The 26,653-nt window shown below is 38.4% G+C and overlaps 4 protein-coding genes across 10 annotated transcripts; 2 read left to right on the top strand and 2 right to left on the bottom strand.

Moving 5' to 3' along the window:
• Positions 1–1,885: 1,885 nt before the first annotated feature.
• copz1 (COPI coat complex subunit zeta 1) lies at positions 1,886–6,288 on the bottom strand. Its single transcript, XM_063891999.1, has 9 exons — positions 6,159–6,288; positions 5,651–5,719; positions 4,908–4,989; positions 4,726–4,817; positions 3,658–3,713; positions 3,461–3,538; positions 3,262–3,313; positions 3,139–3,177; positions 1,886–2,493 (listed from the first exon to the last, which is right to left on the bottom strand). Exons 1-9 carry the CDS (start codon positions 6,174–6,176, stop codon positions 2,446–2,448), a joined length of 534 nt encoding a protein of 177 aa, XP_063748069.1. The 5' UTR covers positions 6,177–6,288; the 3' UTR covers positions 1,886–2,445.
• A 4,542-nt stretch (positions 6,289–10,830) lies between these two features.
• Positions 10,831–16,143, top strand: nfe2 (nuclear factor, erythroid 2). 6 transcript variants are annotated; one of them, XM_063891767.1, is made up of 5 exons: positions 10,831–11,006; positions 11,526–11,593; positions 13,393–13,471; positions 13,554–13,691; positions 14,344–16,143. In XM_063891767.1, exons 3-5 carry the CDS (start codon positions 13,424–13,426, stop codon positions 15,616–15,618), a joined length of 1,461 nt encoding a protein of 486 aa, XP_063747837.1. In that variant the 5' UTR covers positions 10,831–11,006; positions 11,526–11,593; positions 13,393–13,423; the 3' UTR covers positions 15,619–16,143. The 6 variants fall into 6 exon arrangements, with proteins under 6 accessions (XP_063747837.1, XP_063747803.1, XP_063747828.1 ...); XM_063891733.1 differs by lacking the exon at positions 10,831–11,006 and having other exon boundaries at positions 11,347–11,593; XM_063891758.1 differs by lacking the exon at positions 10,831–11,006 and having other exon boundaries at positions 11,378–13,247.
• A 522-nt stretch (positions 16,144–16,665) lies between these two features.
• hnrnpa1b (heterogeneous nuclear ribonucleoprotein A1b) lies at positions 16,666–19,602 on the bottom strand. Its single transcript, XM_063891786.1, has 11 exons — positions 19,462–19,602; positions 18,840–18,956; positions 18,595–18,741; positions 18,291–18,501; positions 18,120–18,203; positions 17,944–18,006; positions 17,768–17,848; positions 17,549–17,683; positions 17,321–17,467; positions 17,158–17,238; positions 16,666–16,980 (listed from the first exon to the last, which is right to left on the bottom strand). The coding sequence occupies exons 1-10, from the start codon at positions 19,471–19,473 to the stop codon at positions 17,168–17,170; spliced, it is 1,068 nt and encodes a 355-aa protein (XP_063747856.1). The 5' UTR covers positions 19,474–19,602; the 3' UTR covers positions 16,666–16,980; positions 17,158–17,167.
• Positions 19,603–19,694: 92 nt separating this feature from the next.
• cbx5 (chromobox homolog 5 (HP1 alpha homolog, Drosophila)) lies at positions 19,695–26,105 on the top strand. Of its 2 annotated transcripts, none has more exons than XM_063891805.1 (5): positions 19,695–19,775; positions 20,755–20,935; positions 21,393–21,621; positions 22,720–22,820; positions 24,529–26,105. In XM_063891805.1, exons 2-5 carry the CDS (start codon positions 20,805–20,807, stop codon positions 24,668–24,670), a joined length of 603 nt encoding a protein of 200 aa, XP_063747875.1. In that variant the 5' UTR covers positions 19,695–19,775; positions 20,755–20,804; the 3' UTR covers positions 24,671–26,105. The 2 variants fall into 2 exon arrangements, with proteins under 2 accessions (XP_063747875.1, XP_063747867.1); XM_063891797.1 differs by lacking the exon at positions 19,695–19,775 and adding an exon at positions 20,128–20,292.
• Positions 26,106–26,653: the final 548 nt, after the last annotated feature.

The following is a 26,653-nucleotide window of genomic DNA, read 5'->3' as shown; positions in this document are numbered from 1 at the left end:
GACTGCGCCCCCAATGGGGCTGTGGGGCTATTCTAGATTAAAAGTGAGGGTCTGGTCAGGCACCTTGGGTGGGATCTGTTATAACCCTCTCTTTTTTCCGCCATGCCCTCCCTGGGATCTCATCTAATCACATTTACTGCCGTCTACTTCAGCTAACCTCGTCCTCTTTAACCTTCATGTTTCCCCTCCCTCACTGAAACCACACACTGAGACAGAAGCTGTCCTCATTATACCAGCAAACTGGTGCGATAACAGTAAACTGGTGCGATAATGGAGTCCATTTATAATGATTACCTTACCCTTTCTTACTGCTCTTTCTCCAGTAAAACACTTAGAAAGTAGCATCAACATGGCTGCCATTCATGCTATCTCTGTAGCCATAAAGAGCCACAGATTCAAGGGCTGAATCAAACTGGAGCAAAGCCAAGAAAAAAGGTCTACAGGTCAGAGACAATAACAGTTTCATTGACTACTCTCCTCTCTGTTATGTGAAAACATCAACCCACATGCATGCATCTGGCACAACCACACACACATTATGTTGGCCTGTTATACATCAACTGCTGTCTGCAAGCAGTTAGCAGTGATTGATACATAACATACAGAAAGCTACTTATTAGTTTGATAATGTACCGTAATGTAGAGCTGAAATCAATTAAGTCCTCGGTCTCTGAATAACTAAAATGTTATTTCCTTATAAAAGAAATACTCCACAAACCTTACAGTATGTGAGCATTAAAATGCAGTTATTGTGTGCCTCACAATACCATGCCTACATCCATGTGTGCTGTTTTCTGTCCTACATTTTGTGATCGAGATAAGCAGCTCCCATCCAATTTCCCTGAGGGTGCTATAAACGCAAGATTTAACTGATTATTTGCCAGTGAAAGAGGCGCAAAATGCTCCAATTTACATTCTGTAATCTGACATTACAGCTCGGTGTAATCCTTTCCACAAACTGCTCCAGGCCATAGTCATCTCTACATCAAGAGCATTCATTTATTCGCTTTGCACTACGATGAAGAAAGATAAAAAGGGGCACATTCGTTATACAGACCAGTTTAAAAAAAGGCTACAAACAGTAGCTTTATGATCTTTAAGATTCAGGCCGACGGACTAGTCCCAGCATGCCAAGCACAATAGGAGGTGGAGTGTGATTTCACAGGGAGGATACGTGATATGTAACCAGCTCGCTAATATGGTCTGAATTAAGCATGGTTGAATTTGCGCCCCAACACAAATCTCTTCTGACAAGAAATACCTTCATGTGATCATCATGATAACATATGTGGGTAACGAGATAGGAGAATGCATATGGATCTTGTCTTCTCCTGTAATATGCATCAGGTACCAACATGATGTAGTGGCCTTTCTTGCATCTATTTCTCTCTCAAGTGTAACCTTCATCTGCATTACAATAGAGTATGGGGTTAGTGTGTGAAGGTGGGGGTGCATACATTGAAGCACACAATTCATGCGGCACAGTATGTCACCACAGAGCAGAAATGAATCAAGTATGACTCCATAAAACCTATCTGCATGTCACAGCAACACAGCACAGTGGAAGCTCCTGATCATAGCGGCATGAATGAGTCTCCTCCCCCTCTCTACCTTCTTGTCTACAGTATTTATGTCCCTCAGCCTGGCACTTTGCTGCAGACGCCAGGAGATGGAGCCCTTGCTCTAGTGTCTCTGGCTCTCGCTGTGGCCCTGAAGAACAAAGAGCACACAGCACAGCAGCTTGAAATACGGAAATACTATTTTTTATAGTAACAGCTACTTTTGTAGACATAAAAAGTATGACAAACCACATTCACACAAAGACAGCAGTTCACAACAATTACGCTTTGAATAAAACAATTACTAATAATGCAAAGACAAAAGGTAATGTTAGACATCAGTATCGACAAACATTTATTATGTCTGATGAAGGAGGATCCCCGGACAAAAGGTGTTCAAAACAGACCTCTGTGATCGCCGGTATTACTACAGTACTAGTTGTACACTTTCAATCACAATATTCATGTAAGTAAACAACAAGATAGAGCCTCAATACTTTGTACAGTAAGACGACCGGGTGCTGTCAAACGGGAGAAAATTCTGGTGTAAGAAGACACGGGGAATGTTGCCACAGGCTACGATGAGGTTAATCAATGTTTATAGACAGATACGCTGGTATAATAAACCATATTCTGTATTGAAAAAAACAAACACAACAGTCTTTGTAATGGAATGTACAACATATCTTATCCTCATGTTGATTATGTTTCACAATGTAAAATAGAATAAAGAATAGAATTAAGCAGTAGTCCTGGGAGTGTGACTGGATCAGCCAGTGGTACTCCTCACAGCTTTGATTTATGAGAGGGGAAATGACAATGCAGATCAGTGCCACACAGACTGGCCCGTACAGCGGCTCCCTGGTCGACCGGTGCAGCGGCGACTCTACCGTAGAAGTGACCACTTGATCTGTTCTTTGGCAGACTGAAGAACCTGTAGACGAAAACTAGGTTTGACCAAGCATATATATCCAACAAGAAAATTGAACTGCACTGGCCATTATAAGACTGGCTGCAATGTTGAATACCCTTTAAGGAAAAGTGTAACAAAACATGAATGGTATCTTGTTGGGGAAAAGGAAGAATGATAAAAAATGTATATATCATTATTAAAAAACAGAATAAAGAATGATGAACGGGTAATGTAAATGAAGAGAAATATGAAAGGCCTAATTAATCATCCTAATTCGTTGAATGAAAGCCGAATCACAACCATAAAGAACGGGGATTGGGGACAGCCATTAATCACAGCGGGAGGAAGAATGGTGGTAGCCGGTGTCAGGCCTCTTAAATGACAACATTAATCAAGAGGAGCTCACACGCAGACAGAGTCATGTAAAAACTGAAAGACAGGAACCACCGATGGCGACCAATACTTTAACACTGAATAATTAGCAAGCATGTACACTGTTTTGCATAGAAGATAACAGAGCGTGTGACACCTCGAGGCACAGGACCAAATAGAATTAGAGGAGAATGACGAAAACAAGGTTCTGATGTAATGAGCTTTAACGGTCGATACACTAATGGAGCTTTTCAACATTATAGCAGAGAGAGAAGCAAGGAATGTCTTTCTCACCTGGGTAACTGTCTGTTCTGTCAAAGGCACATCATCCCCCTACAGGCAAATTTATATTGTGTTTACATCCAGCACAACCAAGATCAAACTTCTAGGATTATTTCTAAGAGAAGAGGAGCTTACTCTGAGGGCCACACGGTGCACAACTTGTTGTGGGTCACTCTCTAGGATCACCCTGCAGGAGGCAGCAAAGACACATCCCAACAATTAGTATTAGTAGACCAAGTAATTAATCCAAAGAGAGAAAATGCTGTTCTGAAACGGGTGTCTTTTTTAACAAGGATATGCATTAAAAGTCTCAAGCCGTTCAATTTGTACTTACCCTCCATCTACAATTTCATCCACAGCCAGGAAGAGGCCCTCCATATTCTCCAACAAGGCCCTCCTTTCAACGTTCTTTCTGCAAAGTAACAAAAACACATGCATGTCAAGATTAACTTTTCTAGACATTAGACAAAGATTTGTAGCAAAAAGTTCTGCTAGAGTGATTAAGGATAAATAACAGCTGCCGAAACGTACCTCAACATCTGACTGAGCGAATCAAAAAGGCAGTTTAGAACAGCCATGAGCATTAGCTGTTGAGAATAAAGGAATATGTTAGATGTTTTTCATCTCATTGTTTTTTATCATCTGCAACGAAAAAATAAACATTCAAAAAACAACATGTGTAATCATATTTTATGGTTTTCACTATATTTTCTTTGGACCTCAAGGCACAATATTTCTTTCATTTTCTACCTAAGACTAACTTCGTATCCATCTGTACAGGCTATACTACTGTGGCTATAAATAAATGACTCGGGTAAACTACAAAATAACATCTTATTTTATAACAAATTAAGTTATTTGTATTGCAGGCTTTGATCTTGTAAAATATAAAAAAATAAACAAATGAGTGAACCCCAAAAATAGATAGCTTATTTGACATTTACACACATTATTTATGGCAACATGCACTGTTAGCCCCAATATTGATATTGCAAATAATCATCAAAGAAAAAGGAGACCTGGGGCAATACCAATAAATTAAATTTACTCGTCAAACCAAAGCCATAACATCTCTGATCAAATTTAAACTAGCCATTGTGTGGTTGAGAATTTCTTCTAAAAATAAAACAGCATATGCTGGATCCATTATTTATTTTTTGATATGAACATAGGCTACATCTGTTGCTTTACATAAACGCTGTGGTGAATTGGAGAAGAAAAACGAATAAACTACAGCCCCATAAGTGACATGAAGTAGAATTACCGCATTAAAGTACTTCAACTCAGCAGGCTATTCAATACATTTAGTCACCAAAAGGAGAAAAGATTGACTGACAGAAAAATGCAAACTACAGAACGGGCCATGTCAAATGACGAGTCATTATGAATGACTGCTCAAACCTTTGTATTATCATCTAACACTTCGGAAACTATTATTGTCAAAGATGTTTGTTTCATCTCATACGATTAAAACCAACACCCCAGTTCTCAGACACAGTAAGGGATTGGTAGATTTGACTTTCTGTGAAATTGTTCATTAGTCGGGTTCCAACTCTTACCTTAGAGCAATTTATTTTTAAAAGTTGAAATAATGCTTACCTCATTTTCATGTGAACTCCCGATCACATAGAAGAACAGGTCTATGTTGCTCTTGTACACAACAGTGAGGCCCTCGAGTAATGCTATTTCACCTAAAGACACACAAAAAAACACCATGCATTTTAATAGACATGTTCTAAATTAGGAAAGTGTCAGTCTTCAGTGAAGTGAATATTTCTTACTGTCCGTCCTGTGTGTTTTGTTGAATATGTTCTTCTCAAACGCCTTCTGCTCCTTCACTGTCGGGTATGTATCATCATAATACTGTAGATAGAGGTAAAAAAGAAGATGTTATTATATATTGATAATGTAAATCTATAACCCAAAGCGCACTTTAACTAGATTGAATTTTGATTAAAAAGGAGGCTGGAGATATTTAATATTTTCCCTAAAATAAAGTGCAGAGCCAACTTTGAAGGTAATTAAGGAACATGTCACATGCAATTACCAGTGTTGTTCTTTGATGTGTTTTTACCAGTTTTAGCAAAAAACTTGAGGTGTTTTTAACAGAAAAAATATATATTTGATCATTGATAGGGTAGTTACATTGTTGGTTGCAATATTAGATGTTTTACTTTAGAAATGTAGAAAATTCTTAAGCTCCAATGGAAATTTCAGAAGCTTTGAAACCCTATTTACAATTTAAGAGTTGCTAAATTAATATTTAATAGAGCATAGAACAAAATAAATATATGTTCACATTAGAAAATTCAATATACAGTTATTTATATACGCATCCTTAAATACCAAGAGATAAATGTATGGGAAATGTGTGATTTTAGTGTTCGAGTGGTAGTTTTTAAAAAGAACAATGTAGAATATCTACATGTGCATCATTTAATACAGTTTGCCAAAGAAATAAGAAGTTCACCCAGAAAATGATAAAGTAAAGTTAAACTACTGAGGGTCATTTTGTTGTACAAACCTTTGCATAAAGCCTGTCTCCATCGTTGTCTAGAATCAAAACGGCTTTGACAGTGTACAAGGATGGTTCCTGTGAACATAGAAGACATGATGCAATGACTCAATAAACGCAAGTATGATCAATAAGTGACAGTAATTACCAAACATATCTCGAAAAAAACACATCAAACTCTGACAGGTCATTCGTGTATGCGCTAACAAGGGATGAATGAAACGAAAGCCATCGAATCAGTGTTACCAAGTTGATACAAATAACCGATTATTTGCGAATTTAAACGGAAGACATGACACTTCCACATCACCAACAAACACAGACACCCGAAGCTAACTTCTAACAGGCTAGCTTGTTAGCCAAACCGACTACTTTAGTAAGCTAGCTCCCTGTCGAGTTAAATTATCTTACATTACCACGTTTGGATATCAACAACATGCGGTTATGTTAAATAGTTATAATTCTAAACTGGGATAACACGTACACTGTTACACATGAATACATTCGCAAACATTACCAGTATGGGAGAATCCATCTTCTTTCTTGTAAGCTAACCAGCTAGCAAGCTACTAGCTACTACTGCGGCTACGTATTACGTTCAGTAGATGAGGCTCTTTCTGATTGGCTGACGCACAGCCAGGGCAAAGAGCATTATAGTACAGGCGGAGTACAGGGCACGGAGCCAGACATTAAAACAAGCTACATTTTACTTTAACGAATGTAAATTAATACAACATTGATTAGCCCTTAAGTGGGGAAAGTTGCAATGTGATAATAAAATTCAGGTAAAGTCAAGCATTGTATATTCCCCAGGAACCATCTGTCCAACCTTGAGCTTTTTTTTGTTCATCAAATTAAAACATAAAAGTGATCTAGTCTTCAATTCAGATGTTATTAGGCTACGAGAGGTGGAATAAGTACTCATATATTTTACCTTAGTAAAAGTAGAAGTATTACAGAGTCAAAATACTCTGTTGAGAGTTACAAGTTTCCCAATTTGGAATCAATAAAGTACATCTTATCTTATTAAAATCTTACTTAAGTAAAAGTACTTGCATCAAAATATACTTTAATTACCAAAAATGAAATGACTTATTGTGTGTAATTTCCCATCTAAGAATCATATATATTAAATTACTGGATTGTTATCATTCATGCATCAATGTGTTCATCACAGCTGGTAAAGGTGGAGCTAATTGAATTACTTTATAAATGATGCTGGATATCTTAACCTATAATTAAATATTATAGTTTATGTATTCATTTATTTGTATTTTGTATTGTTAATAAATTGAAACTGTAAAGTTACTATCAAATACTTTTGTAAAATAAATGCAGTAGAGTAAAATGTAAAATATTGGCTTTTAAAATGTAGTGGAGTAGAAATATGAAGTAGTATAATACTTATAATATAATACTTAAGAAAAGTAAAAGTACCCCAAAATTGTTCTTAAGTACAGTACTTGAGTTAATCTGCTTCAATACAATTCATTCCACTGTAGGTGTAATGTCCTGCCAAGTAGGCACACAAGAAAAAGCGTGCGTGTTTATTTAAAAAAAATCATCCTTTTGCTACGTTCTATTCCTAATTCATGTAAGGTTATATTCAACTCAATTCAATTCAATTTTACTTGTAAGTACAGTTAACTTTAGTTATGTTACTTGTTACATAGAATAGAATACAAAACATTTAATGTCATTATACAAAAAATTAATTAATTAAATGTACAGTTTTACATTTTAATAGGGTAACTACAGTATATCTGTGAGGTATTATACCAATAAATAAGAAACTGCGTTTGGTAGGGATCAAATCTCTCCCATGGGTACCGTTATCAAACCAAATGTTTAGGTTGTTATGAACCATTTATAACTTAGAAACTGAAAAATAGGACTTCATGGTAACAAACAAAAAATGTGGGAAAAACGAGTTTAGGTTACAAGCCGTTCAGGTTTGCTTGTACTCATCAACATCTTTTTTCTGGATCCTCCTACATTTAACCAAACCCAATTATCTTAGTTCCCACTTCTGGGAAGCATCTGGAAACCCAGGCTGATGGGGATTTCCCTGTATTTCACTCCGTAAATGACATCACAGTTTGGCCTTACAGTAAAATATTTTGAGGCTTGAGTTTGAAATAATACTGGAATATCTACATTTTGAAAACTAGTGGTGTAAAACTATTATATAACTGCCAAAAAGTGTATCACAAAAATAACTAGTCTGACATGCATATAACACCACTGCGGGCTACCATGAAATGTTGCAATACTGCACCATGTTTGCTCTATTCCACCACTAAGATTTCAAAATGACCCCGGCTCAAGATTAAACATTATGCTGCATTGAACTTATCATTTAAAAGATTCCCAGATGTTAGAAGTCAAACATACCTTTATATGTATTTAAAAACAATCACAACAATGTTTATGATGGCAGAGTTGAAGATGGGCACAATGAAAGTTGTTTGATTTAATGATGAAGGAACATGCAGTAAAGTTACTGATATATATGTAATTCTACTGGCTTCAAAATGTTACCACACTATTTATATCTTTTAGTTGTATAAAATATATGCAACTACAATAAGTTGAGTGTTTTTGTCTCACAATTATGAAAAAGTTGAAATTCATTCTAAATGTAGTATTAGATTGAATGATGTTGTGTGATAGGGCTGCTCCCCTCTTCTCGGCGTACCAGCAACCACAGCAGTTAGCAGTTCCCTTCCTTAGAACCAAGTACTTCTTTTATCAGCATTAAGCAGAGCTTCCGCCAACCAACATCCTCCTTTCCTTACCTTCCCTCTGTCTATACAAGACTTGATGTTTAATCTCATGAAGACATTGCCTAAATATGCAATTAAACAGTAACACTCATGCTCACAAACACATGTCTTCAAGTAAAATAAATGTACGTATTTCTGTGTAATTTTCCTTTGTACCTATTAGTATTTGTAATTCTGTTGTCCATCACTAGTAATATGTGAAAACATTGAAAACTCTTAAGAAATACACTACTGTCGTTATCTTAATCTGAACATCTTGAGATAAGGGCAGACTGTATTGACACATTCAGAAGAATGATGCGGCATGTTTAGGTTCCTCCTTTGCTCTGTTTCAGGTAGTGATAATATGTGACCATCGTTACAGCAATGAAAGGTTTCTATAAATCCCATTTATATTTTAATCTACAGCTGCAATTATGCATTTTCAAAAATGTACAAATAACATTACGCATCTTTCAAATCAATCTATAGGAGTAGGTGAATATGTGAAACTAGATATTAGCTGAACTGTGAACCTATGTGCTGTAAGTATGGTTCAAATTGCTAACCCTTTCGAGTTGAATTCCACAATGAACAATTGCACAGGTTACCGTTTGTATTTCCCTCAATTTTCAGTTTTGTTTGTATTAAGGTTGAATATTAACACTAGAAAATGAGTAAAATAACTTATTTTTACAATTCAGATCAAGATAATGACTAGTCAGTTTATCAATATAAGAAGAAAAAAATACTGCATCTGCCCTCTCTATTTTTACTTTCCCAGAAGCTGACTCCAAAAATATTCTCTTTATGATACCACAACCCAAGGCACACATTCATTTTGTTTAGTAGTGAGGTGGTTTTCCACTCATGTCTGATACAGCCTCCTGGATGTTAAAACAAAACCAAAGAGGCCACACTCGTCCATCTTTGATTAACAATTGAACTGCCATAGAAACATCAGGACTCACTGAGGATGTGGGGAACAACTTAAAGGACGAACATAATCAACCATTAATTTGACATAACATTTAACAAATATTTGTATAAAACTCAATGATTATTAACATAATTCATAGGGGGTTTACAGCAAGAAAAAGTCTGAGGGCGTGGAGAGGTTCAGGCAAGCTGGAAAGCAGAGATGTCAAAGACTAATTGAAGCAAACAAACACAAACAGGGAAAGTGGGCGTTGACCTGGGAACTGTGTCCAGATTCAAAACCATTGTGGTCGCAGTAATAACAGGGTGCTCTTTGGCATGCTGTGGTAGTGGTTGAGTCAGGGGCTGGGTGCTAGGAACTTGGGTTGGGAAGTCCCTTCTTTGATTCCTGGTAGACATTCACCTTTCTTGACTGTGTCAGCCACCTACTTTTTCCATCTTAGAACAATGACAAAGAAAACATTGAGATTTATGTCTGTGGGATTTGATATTGTAATGGGCCAGACAAAACCTTCCATGTTCTCATGGTTTTTTAATATACAGTGCCTTACTGAAAGCCTTACTGTAACTCCAGTTTTGTTTATTGCAAGCCCTAAAATGTGTAATTATTTCACAATAAAAAAAGTCAAGCTTTAGTCAGTGTTCAGAATAAATGGACTTAAACTTTTTGTCTTTACATTTTATGGGTTGTTAGATAATATTTAAAAAGTCCAAATATTTATGTGAATTATCACCGTAAGTGTCTGAAGAAGGCAATAGTATAATATTTGTATAATTAAGTATAGAATAATAATAACAATGCTGTAAATCACATAGAGCAGACGTGTTTTTATTTGAGAACACATATGTGTATGAAATATGTGTTCATATCAGCTTTGCATTTCGGAGAAAAAGCTATTCTATGTTGTGCGATGCATACTTAAATGAACTACTGGCCTTTGTTGCACACTGCAGTTATTTTTGTGTGGGAATCCTTGTATGCAGGTACCATATAACAAGTATATGTTAAAGCAACAGATGCTGAATTTACATACATGTATTTCAACACCATCAAGTGATTTCATCATCAAACCCTTTGAAAAAAATTAAATCTATCCACTATGTTGTCACAATGGTTAGGGGGTATTTTACAGATCATGAAATGTCTTGAATATTTAATCTGATGCCGATTAGTTCCAACATCTTCAATGTGGGACAGATTGCTTTCTATCAATATGCTTGAAGACAAATTGTTCTATGAAACAATACATCAGCAACATTTCTACTGTCAGTAACTGTGTGAAAGCTGTTGCACAATAGAGCAGTTATACATAACACATAGTCTTTGTGAGTTTCTCTGCTCACAGTTTTTCAGATCAGGGCAATGAGGGGATTTTTTTTGTGAGGGATTTTAATGGTCACTTGCTATGTAAGACACGCTCCCCTCCATTCTCCCCCTGCTCCTCTCTCTCCCTTGGCGGTTGCTCTGCCAGATAGAGGAACAATGTAGTCTTTCTTACCTGTCGGAGGGTGTACATTCCATCTCTGCTAAACTAAGTCTCAATCCTGCCTCAAACCCACCCCTGCTTGAACAAGGCCCTCACTGCAATGCCGGCTCCAGGTGCTCCACATCACACTCCTCATACCTTTCGTTTGGGAGGATTTGAAAGGACACAGTTCTTGTACGGTTTGGCCACGACAGGGACAACAATCCTGCTAGTTTTCACTCACTTTTAGGGCGTTAAATGTAAATGTTTTGTGTGTATTGTCATAATATAATTAGAATCAAAATTGCTTACAGGTTTTTGTTTGTTTTTGTAAACATCTACCTACCTCAGTGTGGACTGACAGAATGATTGTCGTGGTGTATGCCAGACTGTTGGTTTGTGGTTTGACATGTGGGCTAAAGGGAAATTTGGAGGCTGGGGTGCAAGTGTGCTATTAAGGATACAAGAGTGCAAAAAATTGTGGTGTGGGTGCTTTACAGGAAGATTGCGTTTGTCTGCATAGAGCCATCCCATTTATGCCGGTGGCTGTAAGTGCAGCTGAAAAGAGAGAGACAGACAGTTGAATAAGAGATAGAGCAAGAGGCCTCGTGTGTTTTACGTCTTGTGATCTGTTAAAAGTCAGCAACATCACGACATATGTGGAAAAAAAGAACAGTATCTCCTTTTCTAATTTTTTCTTTTCCTTAACACCAGGATTGTGCTTCACATCTGAAGTTATTTTTTACTCATCACCTGTTGAAGAAGCAGAGAATGTTGTTAAGGTATGTTCATACTTGTCTAAGTTTTTCTTATTTTCTAAGGTCTCTCCTTTTCATATTGCAAAGCTGAGGTTAAAGGTTACAACATTTTAACTTATAGTAAAACTTTGTTTCCATATATTAAAGTAGGTGTCATTATGATATAACAAAGTGAGCTACTAAACAATCTAATTACATTGTTGCTTACGCTTCCAAGCATTTAAGTTGTAAAAATACTGTTTAAAAAATGACACAGTCAAATATATTTAAAAACAATTTAGATTGTATTGATTGTATGTTTTGTCGCACTGTGTAACAAACTAATTCACTTTACTGACTGGGCTGGTACAGATTTAACTGTGAATTAGGATCCCTTACAGTATTAGAAACATCTTTTGGAAACATACCACAAACGCCAATGCAGGATTTAAAATGTTACAAAATGTCTAAACATTAAAAAGTAATTATCATATTGTTAATTATATCACATTGTCTTATATATTAGTTCCTCTGAAATAATAAGCAATATTGCAAATGCTTTGTGTTGAAGATTTGGTAGAGGTAAATTACATTTCGAACTTTGAAATAAAAAAGAAGAAACAATTATGTGAAAAAATACCTGAATATATACTGTAATATTACCACATTTTCTATAAATGTCTGGATGTATATTTTTCAGATAATATTACAGTTTTATTGATCCAGACCATTGAAGTCTCTTCAAAATCTAATTGAACCAATTCTATAATTTGTCACTCCTCAGCATGGAACCAGCTGTTGTTTGATACACCACTCCAATTAACCTGGCATTGATTACTTTCTTTAAAAAAGTTTCATCCACCTTTAAATGTCAGATAACTTTATCTTTAAGGGTACCTTCAACCACACCCTCGGCTCTGTCAAAACCACAAAGTAGAGTCTGAACTATTGTCAGTTGAGCTTGTGATCGGGACTTGATGAGCACATTTTGCATTTATTGATGGGAATACCTCTTTTTGTTCAAATCTATTTAAAGTAAGGATGGCATAAAATAGGCAAGTAATGGTTCTTTCGACTGTAAAGGTTGAGAATTAAATGTTTGTTTTAGACAACAAAAATGATGTGCAAGAAGCTCATTTGGCCAATCCCTGAATGGGCTTTTAAATTTGAAACTTTTAAAAACAAATTTGGGATAAACACTATATGATAGATAAAACAAGCATTTATCTGTAGGTTTCTGCATTTTATGTACAAGTCTATGTATGCGCAGACGTGTGGGTACATTTGTGAGTGTAAATATAAATGTACAGCGCGTACTTGTTCATTGGACAGTGGATATATTCAACAGTGTTCACATCTCTGTTGGTGTTTAAGTCTCTGTTTAGTTTGTTTGCTCAAAAATAAATACAGTTTTTAACTCAAATTGAAGTTGAAATAACAGCTACTGTCAAGCTTTACCAAAAGAGTTTTAGGGATACTGCAAACATGTTGTCAGAGAACCACAGTTTTCCAAAGCAGCCATCAGGCCCCTGTGTGTCTTGTAGAGAGGGCTGTTTTCCCGCAGATTGTCTTATCAGGGGTCGGCATAGCTGCAGCCAGGACAGCTATTGGGAGGAGCCAACTCAACTAAACTGAACCTGCATGTGCTCCAAAAAACCTACAGAAGACCCAATCAGTCATTTATGCGAAGCTCCGACAAGTATACCGATTATGTTATTTGCTGTATGTTTGAAAAAAGGTGTGGTAGTGGTTTTAAACGATACGCAGAATACTTTTTCATTTCTTCTTTCTAGTGGATAGGTATAATAGCTGAAATTTAACTTGCTGTTCTGTTTCCTCACCAGGTTGATCTTTAGCAGCAAGAGTCTGTCCTGAATGTGTTCAACAGCCAACTATGTTCTCCCTCTGAGGAGAACCTGTGAGGTACAGCTGGAACACCACAACACATGATACAACCTAACATAGACGTATGAACAAGGTAATCAATATTATTTTGTATTATAAGGTATTAGCTACTCCAGGCAGGCTGTGTGGGGGAGTGTCCATGTCAGCTAATTTCCCTGGAGTCAAGTCTCATGGAGCTCCTCAGGACACAGAGATGGATGTGGCTTGGCAGGAACTGATGGCCATCACAGAGCTGCAGGTACATTAATTTTTTTATTGCACAATATGTTTGTTTTATATGATCCTAGATATTCCAAATCCTTAACATAATCACAATACCCCATGCTGAGTTAGAAAGGGGTGCATGTACTAACGAGGGCACTACAAATGAACAATTATTGATTGTTTTCAAAACCCAAAGTCTCAGTAGATAAGAATGTATTTATTCATTAATATAATTCAGTGACGTGTTATTCTCAGTTTAATTTGTATTTAATTCTTGTGGCAAAAATACATATTTTTCACTTTTCATGTGGTGCTAACTGTTGAAAAACTAAAACTCAGCTGGGGAAAGCAACAATGGCCCATTTGAGTGATGGTAGGATGAAGAGATTGTGAGAGGGGGCAAGTGCTGTATGTTCCTACTGGCCCCCTGCACCATACAATAGCCATCTGTTTCCAGGTGAAACCGGATCACATCTATGAAGCCTTCATAGGCTATGGGTGGCATGCTGAAGTGGGGGCAAACTGTGCTCTATATTGAGCCAGATAAAATGCAAAAAATAGTGTTGCATTATTGATTTTTAAAAAAAACCTTTAATAATTGCCTATGATCACTTTATGCTGTTACTGTGTCATATGCATATGTATTGTCCAAGTCATAACCATTGGGGCTTCTTCTTTTGTTCCAGGAGTTTCAAGCCCCCAGTGAAGGCTCCTATGAAACAACACAGTACCAAACTATGGAGCCCATGGTCCCTATGGGAGGATATGGGATGGCCCAGTCCCATTCGGAGCCGCCTTCTACTGCTTGTGAGCTCGGCCCTGCTGACACTTATGATGGATGTTACTCTGAAGAAGTGCCCACCTGTCATCGTCCCAGAAGCAATTCAGAGGCGATGTATGGACCTGAACCTCAGCTCAATCAAAGAATGATCCCCATTTCTTCCTACACACAGACCTCGCACATGGCTCTCAGAGAACACATGAACATGTCAGGTAGCAGTCAAGGGCACAGGAGGGCTAACACTCAGGATCTTCGCCGACACATTGTTTGGACTACACATGGACAAAGTCTGCAAGCTCGGTCAGCTGATGATCTTGAGTCGGACTCAGGTCTGTCTCTGGGCTCTAGTCCACCACTTGCTTCCCCAGATAATCCCGTTGGAGGTGCATCAGGTTACCCGAGTGTAGACATAGGCATGACCTATAGTGATGTTGAATCAGACAGGGTGGCGGAACATGCCAGAAGAGCACACGTCCATTACCCAATGGACTACCAGAACCAATCTCACTCGTATCTACAATCAGGTGAACATCAGTCTTATTTCTCAACCCAACCCACTTTATCTCATACACAAGGTAATGCCCCACTTCCACGACCAGTAAAACTGCAGGGAGAGGCTTCTGCACTGAATGATCTGTACATAGACTCTGGAGTGTCCAGCAGAGGGAGCTCCCAACATAGCATGTATAGAAAAACACAGGGAAGTATCTCCACTCCTGCACCGCTGAGCAGAGATGAGCGGCGGGCTATGTCTTTAAAGATCCCCTTCCCCATGGAGAAGATCATTAATCTACCTGTGGATGACTTCAATGAGCTCCTGACACAGTATACCCTCACAGAAAGTCAGCTAGCACTAGTCAGAGATATTAGACGGAGGGGGAAGAACAAGGTAGCAGCTCAGAACTGCAGGAAAAGGAAGCTTGAGAGCATAATTCACCTTGAAAGAGAACTGAACCAGCTGCATGGTCAGAGAGAGCGCTTGGCACAGGAGAGGCACGAGTTCCAGAGGAGCTTGGGTTTTATTAAATGTCGCCTTACAGACCTTTATTCAGAGGTGTTCTCTCATTTGAGAGATGAAAATGGACAACCATACTCAATAGATGACTACGCCCTACAACAGACACCTGATGGGAAAATGTATCTGGTACCTCACACCAATATGCAAAGAGACCAATGCTGAGGCACGGGGATTGATTCATTTTTTAATAGCCTTACAGTATACTGCCCTATTGTACCGACTCAAAGTATATAAACTGACTGGAAGTCACAGAGATTCATGCAAAACTTGCCATATATGCATCAATGACTGAAACCACATCGGTGTCTTATAAAAATACTTTATTTAAAAAACAGTCTTCAGTTAAAAAAAACGTTTTAAAGTCTCCTGCATTACTGTTCAGGAAGCCTGTGAAGAACAAAGTCAATATAAATATACAAGTATGAAAAGTAGTAATGTGAAAGTGTCTGATGATTTGTACCTGAATTGAGCCATTGTCACAGAAATGGAATCGGATTTTGGACACCACCTTGAGTTTCCTATAAAGCAGAAATACCAATTAAGTATAACAATCTTCAAAAAAAAAAAAAAAAAGTACTTCATTTTTGTTCACAGCATGCATATTTGTACAGCCTCTTTGCACAATTAGAAGGCCACATTAACCAGTCAACATTGGTCAAGTCATAATAAAAGTGTTTTGCACAAAAACATTGTCATTACTGGGCTACATATCTTACTACCAGCTACATAACAATAGCAAGACATACTATCAGTAGTTGAGAAGTCTGGTCTTACCTACAGACAGCACTTATGCCTTTTGGTAGCTGATGCATGCTAGCCTCAGGCTTCTGTTCTCACTCTCCCCTGCTTCAATGATCCTGGCGATGGTTTTGCTACTTCTCTCCCTCAGCTGGCTTCCATGACTAGCCTCAAAGACTTTGCATGTAAGCTAGCATCCTCCAGTTGATCTTTGCAGAACTCAGGGTAGTCTTTACCAGGTGATGGGCTCTTTATGATGAAGTATTTTGGGCACCACCTCTCATTCCTCAACCACAATTGTAGATGCTCACTTCACATTGACTTATGGTGCATGTAGTTACTATTGCAGGTCTTCTCACATCACATGGATATTTCTTGGCTCCTCACATATGCACATGATATCCCTCATCCCACAGTGTGCAGTAATAGTCAACCCTCCCTTTCCCAGACCACTCAAGAGGCTAACAACAATTTGTAAAAAAAACTGAAAGATGCTTTATTTCAGCTTGATTAGATGCAGTTACAAATAAAAACCAGACTCAAAGGAAAAGAAATCTACATAAAATCTCATTGGAATGCTTCCTTTCCAGATACACAGTTCGATTAAAAAAAACACAAAATGTTTAAGTGAAGACCCTCCATGATTTATCTACTGTACATCTCTTCTTGCAGCAGCAGTAACCTGCCACAACTGTTTGGCTGAGCAGATTTAGGACGTAAACCTGCAGCTGCCCTGTCACTTCTCTTGCTCTCCTCTCCTTGCTCTCCTCTCCTAAGTACTCAGTCCTGTTGAACAATACGGAACAACATTGTTAACTGTGCACTGACTTGTAGAACCTGAGATCCAGAGTGATTTTTTAATTTTTTTTTTACTGTTTATCTAAACTTAACAAGTCCCTGGCACTACAAACTCTGGTTTTATGTTACAAAATGAGTAGTTCATGCATGTCATCAAGTACGTACCACGTCACATTCAGAATCGCGCCGAACGACCATATCCACCACCACCACCACCACCGTTGTTTGAGCCACCTCCATAGCCACCTGCAGAGAAAAGGGATAACTTAGCCTACAAACACTATAACCAACAATTATACATCATGCCATCCGCTTTTCTTTAGCTTACCAAAGTTCCTTCCAACACCACCGCCGCTACCACCACCACCACCAAAGTTGTTCTTCATTGGGCCAAAGTTCGAGGCCTGGGGGTCGTAGTGTCCCATATTGTTGTAATTATTTCCACCACCACCTCCACCTCCGCCACCACAGTTACCTATACAGAGAAAAATGTAAGTTATACACATGTTGAAGACAGAAGAGATGTCAAATGTTTGAATGTATAGTTAACACCTACCATAGCCATTGGTTTCATAACCATTTCCTCCATAGCCTCCACCTCCTCCTCCTCCACCACCACCACCCTGGTTGTAACCTTGGTTATAACCCCTGTTTCCGCCATTGTTGTATCCGCCTGGACCACTTCCATATCCTTAAAAAAAAAAAGAGGAAAAAACGTTCAGCAAAGCCAGGCTTTAATATACCTAAAAACATGCTGAGCAAACTGCCTACTTACCACCACCACCACTGCCACCGCAGCTACCATCCCCACCGCCGTTGGAATTGTAAGGACCATCACCATAGCGCCCCCTACCACCTAAAATCCAAAAACAGGTTTAAAATATTATACACTAATATCTTTTATTCAATTTATATTAATCCCATTATGGAGTATTATCGTTCAAGTCTTACCCTGGCTGAAGCCTCTGTCATAGTCATAGGGCCTTCCACCACCTCCTCCTCCGCTGCTGCGACCTAAACCAAACCACAACATTAGCTCAGGGCATCAACAGTGCCAGCGTTTAAACAATTATTTAGTTGATTAATCCGGCGTATTTTTTTTTTAAGAAAAAAAGTACATCTCATACCCATTCCTGCTGTCTGCATCTCTTGCCTTGTGAGAGCCTTCCTCACTTCACAGTTGTGAGAGTTGATTGTGTGGTATTTCTGGACTGTGGGATCGAAAGGGACAGTGAGTAGCTGCTCAAGACCATTCTGTAAGAGACTGTTAATCTGCAGTAGAAAACCCTTGTACTTACTAACAATCCTGTCGACTGAATCATGATCGTCAAAGGTCACAAAGGCAAAGCCCCTCTTCTTTCCAGTATTACGGTCGGTCATGATATCAATGACCTCAATTTTGCCAAACTGAGAAAAGTAATCTCTCAGGTGTGACTCCTCTGTGTCTTCTTTGATGCCACCAACAAAGATCTTTTTTACGGTCACATGGGCTCCTGGTCGGTTTGAGTCCTGTGATGAAAGAAATGTACAGTTGTAATTAAATATGCCTCTATAATCAAATTCCCATTGCAGGTTTAAATACATATTTGAAAGCCAACATACTTCTCTGGAAACAGCTCTTTTGGGTTCAACCACTCTTCCATCAACCTTGTGGGGGCGGGCAGTCATTGCAGCATCAACCTCATCAACGGATGAGTATGTAACAAAGCCAAAGCCTCTGGACCTTTTGGAATTGGGGTCCCTCATGACCTAGAGAAAGCAACTTCCATCAGTCCCTGTATTAAAATAAAATGCACGATTTCCAGAGACATAGACATGTAAACAATGCAAAGGGTTAGAAACCTTACCACACAGTCTGTAAGGCTCCCCCATTGCTCAAAATGAGCCCTCAGGCTTTCGTCTGTGGTCTCGAAGCTCAGACCTCCAATGAACAGCTTGCGAAGCTGCTCTGGCTCACGTGGTACCTACACAATGGACATAGATAATGGTATCATCGTACAGTCGCCTACGTTCAAAATAGGTACTTTGTACATTAAAGTAACATACACAATTTTGAGCATACATTTAACAATAGCTTGCAAATTCAATCCTACGTCACGTTTAAAAAAACGGACAGGGTGGAGAAGGGAGACGTCGCCGCCATTAGGGAAGCGCTCTGCTCATTTTGATTACTCTACCTCCGATTGCACCCATAATAAAACACAACAGTAAATGTAATGCGTTAGCTGTTTATACAATATTAGTGAATATATAATATTAGCGGAATTCCAGAAATCCAAACATAGATTACGGTAGGAACAAAGGCCACGAGGCCCAGCTGCTATAAAATGGCGGCTTTACAAAGCATAGCTGCAGTATCGGTGATAGACACGCACTCTGCGCTGAGAATAGCCAAATCTAGACAAATACAAAGATGCAAACTTTTTAGAATCAGCGTACAGTAAACTGCATCCAAAATACAATACTCACATCCTTCGACATTTTTGCAGGTAATACTTGAAGAAACCTTGTGGACAAACAAGTGAGGAGTGAGCTGCGCAAGACTGGTACACTAGTGTCCTCAAAAGTAGAATAAAATTAGCAAAGGACACACCTCTTCCACATACACATTGGCCAGGACTTCCCGCTGCATTCTTTCGTCAGCATGTGTTTAATCTCGATTGGTCCAAATCCAATCAATCACCAGTACGACCAATTAGATGACAGTAGGTAGTGCTTTCCCCATCATGACGGCAATACAAAATGGATGTTAAATGCGTGCAGTAATATGTGAAAGTTACATGGTAAGATATCTTATTTTATGTGTGATGCAGTGTAATAATTTACACGCAAAGAAGTTTGTCAACGAATAAGGAAATGCACAGAAAATAAGCTCATTTAAAATCATCTCCAACCCTAAATAAATCAGAGGTTTGTTGGTGGAGGTAGAGCTGTGTGTTTACCAGTGAATCAACGCAACCCCACTCTGTTTTTTACGCACAAATCTCATGTATTAACTAACGAGACACACAATCTACATGTTTTACAATGAATATGCTTTAAACATAAATAAGGTTCTTATCCTGGTAGTATCATTTTCGCTGGACAAATGTAGGTCATCATCAGCTGACTAAGGGGCGGGTACGTTCATTGTGCGCCTTTAACGCGCGCTTTTCTACGCACAGACCTGCACAGCACCATTTATGCGATTCAGGCTACATGCTAAAGTAGGACCAGCGTTGGCCTCTCAGACGAAGGTATACAAAAGACACGGTATTGCCAGATTGAACTGCTTAACACCATCAGTCTACACGGCCAAAGGTAAGAAGGTGTTTACACATCAATGTGTTGCATGCTGCCTCATGCATCGTTATGCATTTGGGATATCTACCTTAGCTTGTTGAAGCGATAGCCTGTATGCTAACGTTTCTGCATTAGCAAGCTTGCCTTAAATGCTCATTGGTTAGCTAAGGCTAGTCGTTGGCTAACACAACATCATATCTTATTCCCATGTGTACATATTACAATGCATGGTAAATGTATCTAACATATTATGCAATTGGACATTTAACATGAAGTCATTAGCTAGCAAATGATTTCAGTCAACATTTGTAGTTTGTCATGTCTGTTGCAAATTTCAGAAACGACAATGAAATGATGCCTTTCGTTGCTAACTAGCTATTGCCTGCTTTGTGCTTTACGTTTAATAAACGGAATTGATCGTCTAGGAAACCTGACTCGTGTTCTCTTTAACTTTAGTTTCTTTGTCGTTTTCCTACACAGGGAAGTGCCATTGGCCTGCGACAGCGTAGCATTCAGCAACAAACTTTGCTATGGGCAAAAAGTCTCGCGAAGACGACTCCTCGTCCTCTGATGAGGAAGAGTATGTTGTGGAGAAGGTGCTGGACAGGAGGGTGGTGAAAGGCAGGGTTGAGTTCTTCCTGAAGTGGAAAGGATATTCAGAGTAAGTAGTTTTCCTGGTAGTTTGCTCACCAATAACATTACGTCTTGGGTAATGGGTAAAAAAAAATCTTTACAATAGTTTGATATGTCTGGGAACTAATGGTGGAGGGTTTCACCTAGAAACAAAATGGGTCCAATAATGGGTTAGTAATGTGGATATCACTAGCAAAGCCAAAAGGGCCATTTGCTGCCTATCAAATCAGATACAGCATTCACAAACAATTATTATGCGCTCATTGTATTGTTACCCTAAAGACCGAGAATAGTAATGAAGATTCTTAACAAAATTGTGGCATTCTCATCGTATACAAAGTTTGATATTCTCATCGTATACAAAGTTTGATATTCTCAATATATTGTCGATCTCTGATCAGTGCTGTAGATTAAGAGTTGTATTTGTACTGATACTGACTTGCAGAACTGCGTTTTATTATTTTTTACGTTTGCTTTTTCCTCAGAAAGCACAACACCTGGGAGCCTGAGAAGAACCTGGGCTGCCCTGAGCTAATTTCAGAATTCATGAAGACCTACAAGAAAGGCAGCAGTGGTGGAAGCTCCTCGTCCAGCGCTGGGGCAAACAAATCAGTCACAGCCTCCTTGGGACGATCCAAAGACTCCAGTAGCTCAAAGAAGAGAAGCTCTGATGATGATGAGGAGGGGGGAAGTAAGCCCAAAAAGTCGAAGGAGGTGTGTAGCAATCTTCTATTGGAATAAACAATGGCTTTCTCACTCTCCTAACACTTTAATTCAATATGTCTATGGATTTTAAAATTTATATTTCTGAATTGGAATGATAAGATTGCCTGTTTCCTCCTTGCTATTTCTCTCTGCAATAATTTGCTGAAAGCTGTGAATTGGAGTGATTTCTATCACCATATTTCAATTGGCTGAAGCTTTTATTCAAAGCAACTTACATTAAGTGCAACTGACCTTAAAGATAAGAAGATACATTTTTAAATAACATTTATTTCATCTATTCAACACTGGCCAAAAAGCCACCGACTAGCACCAGCTGTACTGGACAGGCCACTGGCACTTACTGAAAGCCTTCCTTCAGCTTGGTGTTGGCAGGGTCTTCACAAAAAGAGAAAAACAATCTATACATTTCATAGAATACTCTACAGCAGCTTTCCATTTAATATGTCAAAGCCTATGTTTATTATTCTTTCTTGAATCAGTGCCAGTGGGTTAGGAAATGATGGATAATTTATTATTTTTTTAACTGCTGGTCGCCTTCAACCAAAAGGTAACAATGAATAAATGACCAGCATACTGCAGCTGCAGTCCTGCCTCTTACCGAGTTGAAACATTTCTGCCTGATATGTCAGTCAATCACTGTTGCTCACAGTTCAGGATCTGGTAGCTATTTGCAGGTGGGCAAACTCAAGCTTCTTTTTAAAACACAGTTCTGCCATCTAGTGGCTCTTTTACTTTTGAAGTTATTTCAATTATTCCATTTAACCTTGGATATTCCCCAAAACAGTGGATATATCAGTTTTATACCCTATAGCCTATTTTTTGACAATGTTTTTTTTTAGAGCATAAAGCCACTGATCTGTTCCAGCCAGCTGTGCTCAATGTTCTTTTATCAAATCATGACCTCAAAATTAAGTCAGCGATCATGAAACCCTTTTTAATTGTTCTACAATCTAACAACTGTATCATACTCTAATGTGTCATTCATTCATTAAAAACCTTTAATCTGTCAGATGGCTTATATATATTTTTTTATCTTTGGTCATGTGTAAATTTTATCTTATCTTTACCGGCTGTGTCGTCTTTCAGGAGGACATCCTTGTTGCCCGTGGCTTTGAGAGAGGACTCGAGCCAGAGAAGATTATTGGAGCAACTGACTCATGTGGAGACCTAATGTTTCTTATGAAGTGGTAGGTTTTTGTTATGTTCATTTCAAAAATGTACATGTGCAATGTAGTTTTGGCCCAGTGGTGTATGAAGTGTTATAACTAACAATAATATACCAGCGTTGTTATCAAGAAAAATGGGTTTTACTCAGGACTTAAGATGACTATTGACATACTTAAAATTATTTGTAAACAGTCTTCGATACTGAATCGATACTTAATATCTGTCAATGCAAGGCAATGGCGGATGTGAAAAGAAGCCATTAAACAATAGTGAAATATTGTACTCTATTGTATACATACAGTTTAATATCCCTCATGACACAGTGCTGCTTATGAAAGGTTAATTCTTTGCAGAGATGATGGCAAGCAGTACTGTCAGCTGTTTGGTGGAGATGCCTCCTAACAAAATGCTGTGATTTTTTTTAAGTTCCCTTGCGTACGCAGTGATTAGTTGTATATGTCTGCTTTCATTGTGAAAGTTAAGAACAGAGCATGAAGCTGTAATCTGCCACTGCAGCCGTTGACTATGTGAGATAAATCCTTGTTTACTGTCCTTGTTACATGATCAGTACTAATTAATGAACTATTGCACCATTTTTAAAGGCAGGGTATTGCGTAAGTTCTCTAGTATCGTGACACTCATCAAGACTCTTGGTGGCTTGTGTGTTTTCACACACTCGCTGCCTTCTTAATGAATGGTTATAACTTATGTGGTAGATTTGTACTGATTTGATCTCTAACTTTGTCATCTGTTTCTTAGTATTCTGCAAATTACTGTTTCATATAATCAGAATACCTTTATTCTTCCCACAGAGCGGACATTTTCATTTGTACAGCAGAAAGAGCCAGACAGCTTAATATTACACCCAAGATACAAAAAATATATATAAGCACACAATTTACAAAATACACAAATAAACCTCAGATACCATTAAAGGATACTACTTAGTGGTGAGTAGGAGCTGCTGTAACAGGCTGCCACTCCGTGTGGTGCCGAGTACATTCAAGTACATATACCACACATGGCATGGTCGTAGGGGCTCTGAACGTTAAAGACTTATTTTAGGGTGTCGTCCTGGCTGTATGATGGGGGTTTCTGCTACAGTTTCTGTCTGCTCCTCTGTTTGTGACTTGTCATTACATGATCCTTTAAATTGCTGCTCTAAATGTGCCAGATTCCTGCTGACAAATGACCCATTAGCGGCACTAATAGCCTAGCTGTCCATTGGTATACAAACAGTAAGACACACCATAAAATTTAATGTCATTGCATATAAGCTAGATGGATATATTTGTAGTACCTCGTCACTCATGCCCAATCACGCTCATTCCAAGGTGTTTGCTGGCTCAAAAACAAGGCACACTTTACATAACATGTCATGTGATTGGGGGGGGGGGGGGGTGTTAATAAACCCAGAACAAATCCACCGTAATATAGAATGAGAAGTAAATATAAAACAGACTCAAAAGCACCGTCTGATTATTGCTTTAAAATATAACTGTATACTATAAGTTATACAGTTGACACAAGATTTCACATCTTTAGACATGACTAAAACAAATTATGTATTTAGAATATGGTACAGGAGTGCGTAAGAACATTTTGCATTAATATACACTTGCTATGATTGATTAGATCAGGGAAAGATGCCATCGTTTCAAAACACGAGGTATAACATCCAACTTGTGCAAAGTTACAATGTTCTGAACCAATTTTTTCCTCCTGCAGGAAAGACTCTGATGAGGCAGATCTCGTGCTTGCCAAGGAAGCCAATCATAAGTGCCCACAGATCGTCATAGCCTTCTATGAGGAACGTCTCACCTGGCATGAAGACAGTGACAAGAAGGAGAAGGACGTGGTTAGCGCGTGAGTGCGCGCCTCAGGAGGAAATCGTACCTCCTCCACTGCAGGGACAACCTTGAGTCAGACATTTTTTCACACCCAAACCTCCCATCCTTGCTCTTCACCATGTCCAACAAGGACCATGAACACAATCATGTTATCTCCATCCATGCCCCATTGGAGCACAAAGGCCCCAGGCTGCTGAGAAGGATCCATCAGACGGGAGGGGAAGCTGTAGCGGACAAGGGTGACATGCTACTGGGGAGGGTTTCTGCTGTTATGTCTTTGTATTACCTTTTTTATTTTTTTTAAATGTTTTAAAACATCATGTTTTAGATATGGTTGCCAGTAAGGTATGTTGCGTCCATGAGCACATGTGGCCAACCTTTAAAACTCATGACCCTGGGTTGGTACAAGCTGTGTTTACTATAAGCTCCTTGTAGGCAGTACTTCTTTTTGGTTTTATAACCCAGCAACACCACTGAGGATAAACCGTAGTATCTATATTCAGGAAGCGATCACCGCAGCACTTCATAATCACTTGTTTTTAAAAGAAACTTTTTTCTTCTTTTAGATTTGTTTTTCCTGTTTACAGGACAGAACTACTCAATTTGAAAACTTGCGGACACCGGCCAATTGAAAAAGACTTTGTATTGTAGTGATGATGTCCTTGTTTCTTTTTTTTCATTGTAATTTTCCTTATTTCCAAGTTTTGTCTTATGAAATTCGTGTGGTGTTTTTCTATTTCTTCACTCAATCCCCAGTTTAAGAAAAAGGACAATAAAACACAAACATTATGCTCAGTTTTGTACTTTTTTTTTGTTTTTTTGTGTTTAACGGCAGTGTTATCTTTGGACCTGTCTCATGTTCACTGGTTTGACAATCCTTACTGTATTCACAGAGAATAAAACCAGCATTTATCACTGTTCATCGGGGTCTGCCACCTTGTGGCTAAAGGATGAAAATCTTTCGGACTGTGACCATTCTCTATAATGACAACACTGGCGTTTTGATGGTGTTCTTAAACTATTTAGTGATACTTTCATACTTTGTTAAAATTCACCCCACAGTTAAGGTATTGTTGTTCATATCATTGTACGGTTAAACCGCTTACTGATTGGATACTGCAAACCTTCGGTTTTGTTTTGTTGGGTAATTTAATAATTCTCTCCCATAATCATGACATTTTTCAGGTATGTTTTGCTTCCAGGGAGCTTACGTCAATTCTTGTACACAAGATTGATGCCGGTTTTGTAGTGTGCTGTGCTCCAACATGGACTCTTAGGACCAAATGTTTACCGTCTACAGACAGATCTGTTCTTCTTTAATGAGCATTGTTAATGAGAGCTGCAACCTTTCCCCCTTTCATACATACAGTACATTAACCATGTCTCTTGATATCAAGATTAAGGCTTTGTTGTAACTTCCTTTATATTAAAATTGTTTTGTCGTTTCACACCTTTTGAGCTTTGTCCTGAGTTTTTGCCAGTGCAGACAATTTAAAAAGAAGTTTATTTCTTGTTTCAACTAAATGTTATGAATGTGTACAGTAGCACCCTTTAATAAACATTTTCAATGGTAAAGTTTCTGTCTTTACTTTTTTTAGGATTTGATTGGAAGCAGAAAGATTAAGTAACTTTAAAACTACAATGAACCTTAGCTCTGCATCAGTTGCTGTTAACAGCAGGTCAAAATAACCATATGTCCTGGGGTAGGAATGTCCTATAGCAAGTGTAAGATTACATTTGATTAAGGTGGCTCCTGCTGTAGCAAGAGTAAGATGTTTCTGGATAATCTGCTGCTATCACCCAGCAGATGGTGCCACTGAACAACACCAATGCAAAAGTCATAACTCCATTTTCATGCAAGTCATTCACAGTTCAAACACTTGAGCACCATTTAACCACTCATTAGTAAAACATTTCTGAACAGCCATTAGAAAAAGTATGCATCTTTATGAGGGGTATGGATTCATGTTGTGTTTACTGACTAACATCGCAGCTTCCTTCAT

This window comes from Eleginops maclovinus, chromosome 1 (assembly GCF_036324505.1).
Source record: "Eleginops maclovinus isolate JMC-PN-2008 ecotype Puerto Natales chromosome 1, JC_Emac_rtc_rv5, whole genome shotgun sequence".
Taxonomy (NCBI): Eukaryota; Metazoa; Chordata; class Actinopteri; order Perciformes; family Eleginopidae; genus Eleginops; species Eleginops maclovinus.
This window is presented reverse-complemented; position numbering and strand designations above follow the sequence as displayed.

What these genes read in the sequence shown, in the direction of transcription:
- copz1 (XM_063891999.1), bottom strand. An exon ending in CAAAACACACAGGACGGACA is followed by an intron (nt 4,818 to 4,907) that starts GTAAGAAATATT and finishes GTGTGTCTTTAG; the next exon opens with GTGAAATAGCATTACTCGAG. An exon ending in CAGAACAGACAGTTACCCAG is followed by an intron (nt 2,494 to 3,138) that starts GTGAGAAAGACA and finishes TTTCGTCTACAG; the next exon opens with GTTCTTCAGTCTGCCAAAGA.
- nfe2 (XM_063891767.1), top strand. Translation starts at nt 13,424, where the DNA reads ATGTGTTCAACAGCCAACTATGTTCTCCCTCTGAGGAGAACCTGTGAG. An exon ending in CTCTGAGGAGAACCTGTGAG is followed by an intron (nt 13,472 to 13,553) that starts GTACAGCTGGAA and finishes TTGTATTATAAG; the next exon opens with GTATTAGCTACTCCAGGCAG. An exon ending in TGGCCATCACAGAGCTGCAG is followed by an intron (nt 13,692 to 14,343) that starts GTACATTAATTT and finishes CTTTTGTTCCAG; the next exon opens with GAGTTTCAAGCCCCCAGTGA.
- hnrnpa1b (XM_063891786.1), bottom strand. An exon ending in GGAGCCTTACAGACTGTGTG is followed by an intron (nt 18,742 to 18,839) that starts GTAAGGTTTCTA and finishes TGCTTTCTCTAG; the next exon opens with GTCATGAGGGACCCCAATTC. An exon ending in TGGTGTTGGAAGGAACTTTG is followed by an intron (nt 17,239 to 17,320) that starts GTAAGCTAAAGA and finishes TTTTCTCTGCAG; the next exon opens with GTGGCTATGGAGGTGGCTCA.
- cbx5 (XM_063891805.1), top strand. Translation starts at nt 20,805, where the DNA reads ATGGGCAAAAAGTCTCGCGAAGACGACTCCTCGTCCTCTGATGAGGAA. An exon ending in AAGTGGAAAGGATATTCAGA is followed by an intron (nt 20,936 to 21,392) that starts GTAAGTAGTTTT and finishes CTTTTTCCTCAG; the next exon opens with AAAGCACAACACCTGGGAGC. An exon ending in AGCCCAAAAAGTCGAAGGAG is followed by an intron (nt 21,622 to 22,719) that starts GTGTGTAGCAAT and finishes GTCGTCTTTCAG; the next exon opens with GAGGACATCCTTGTTGCCCG.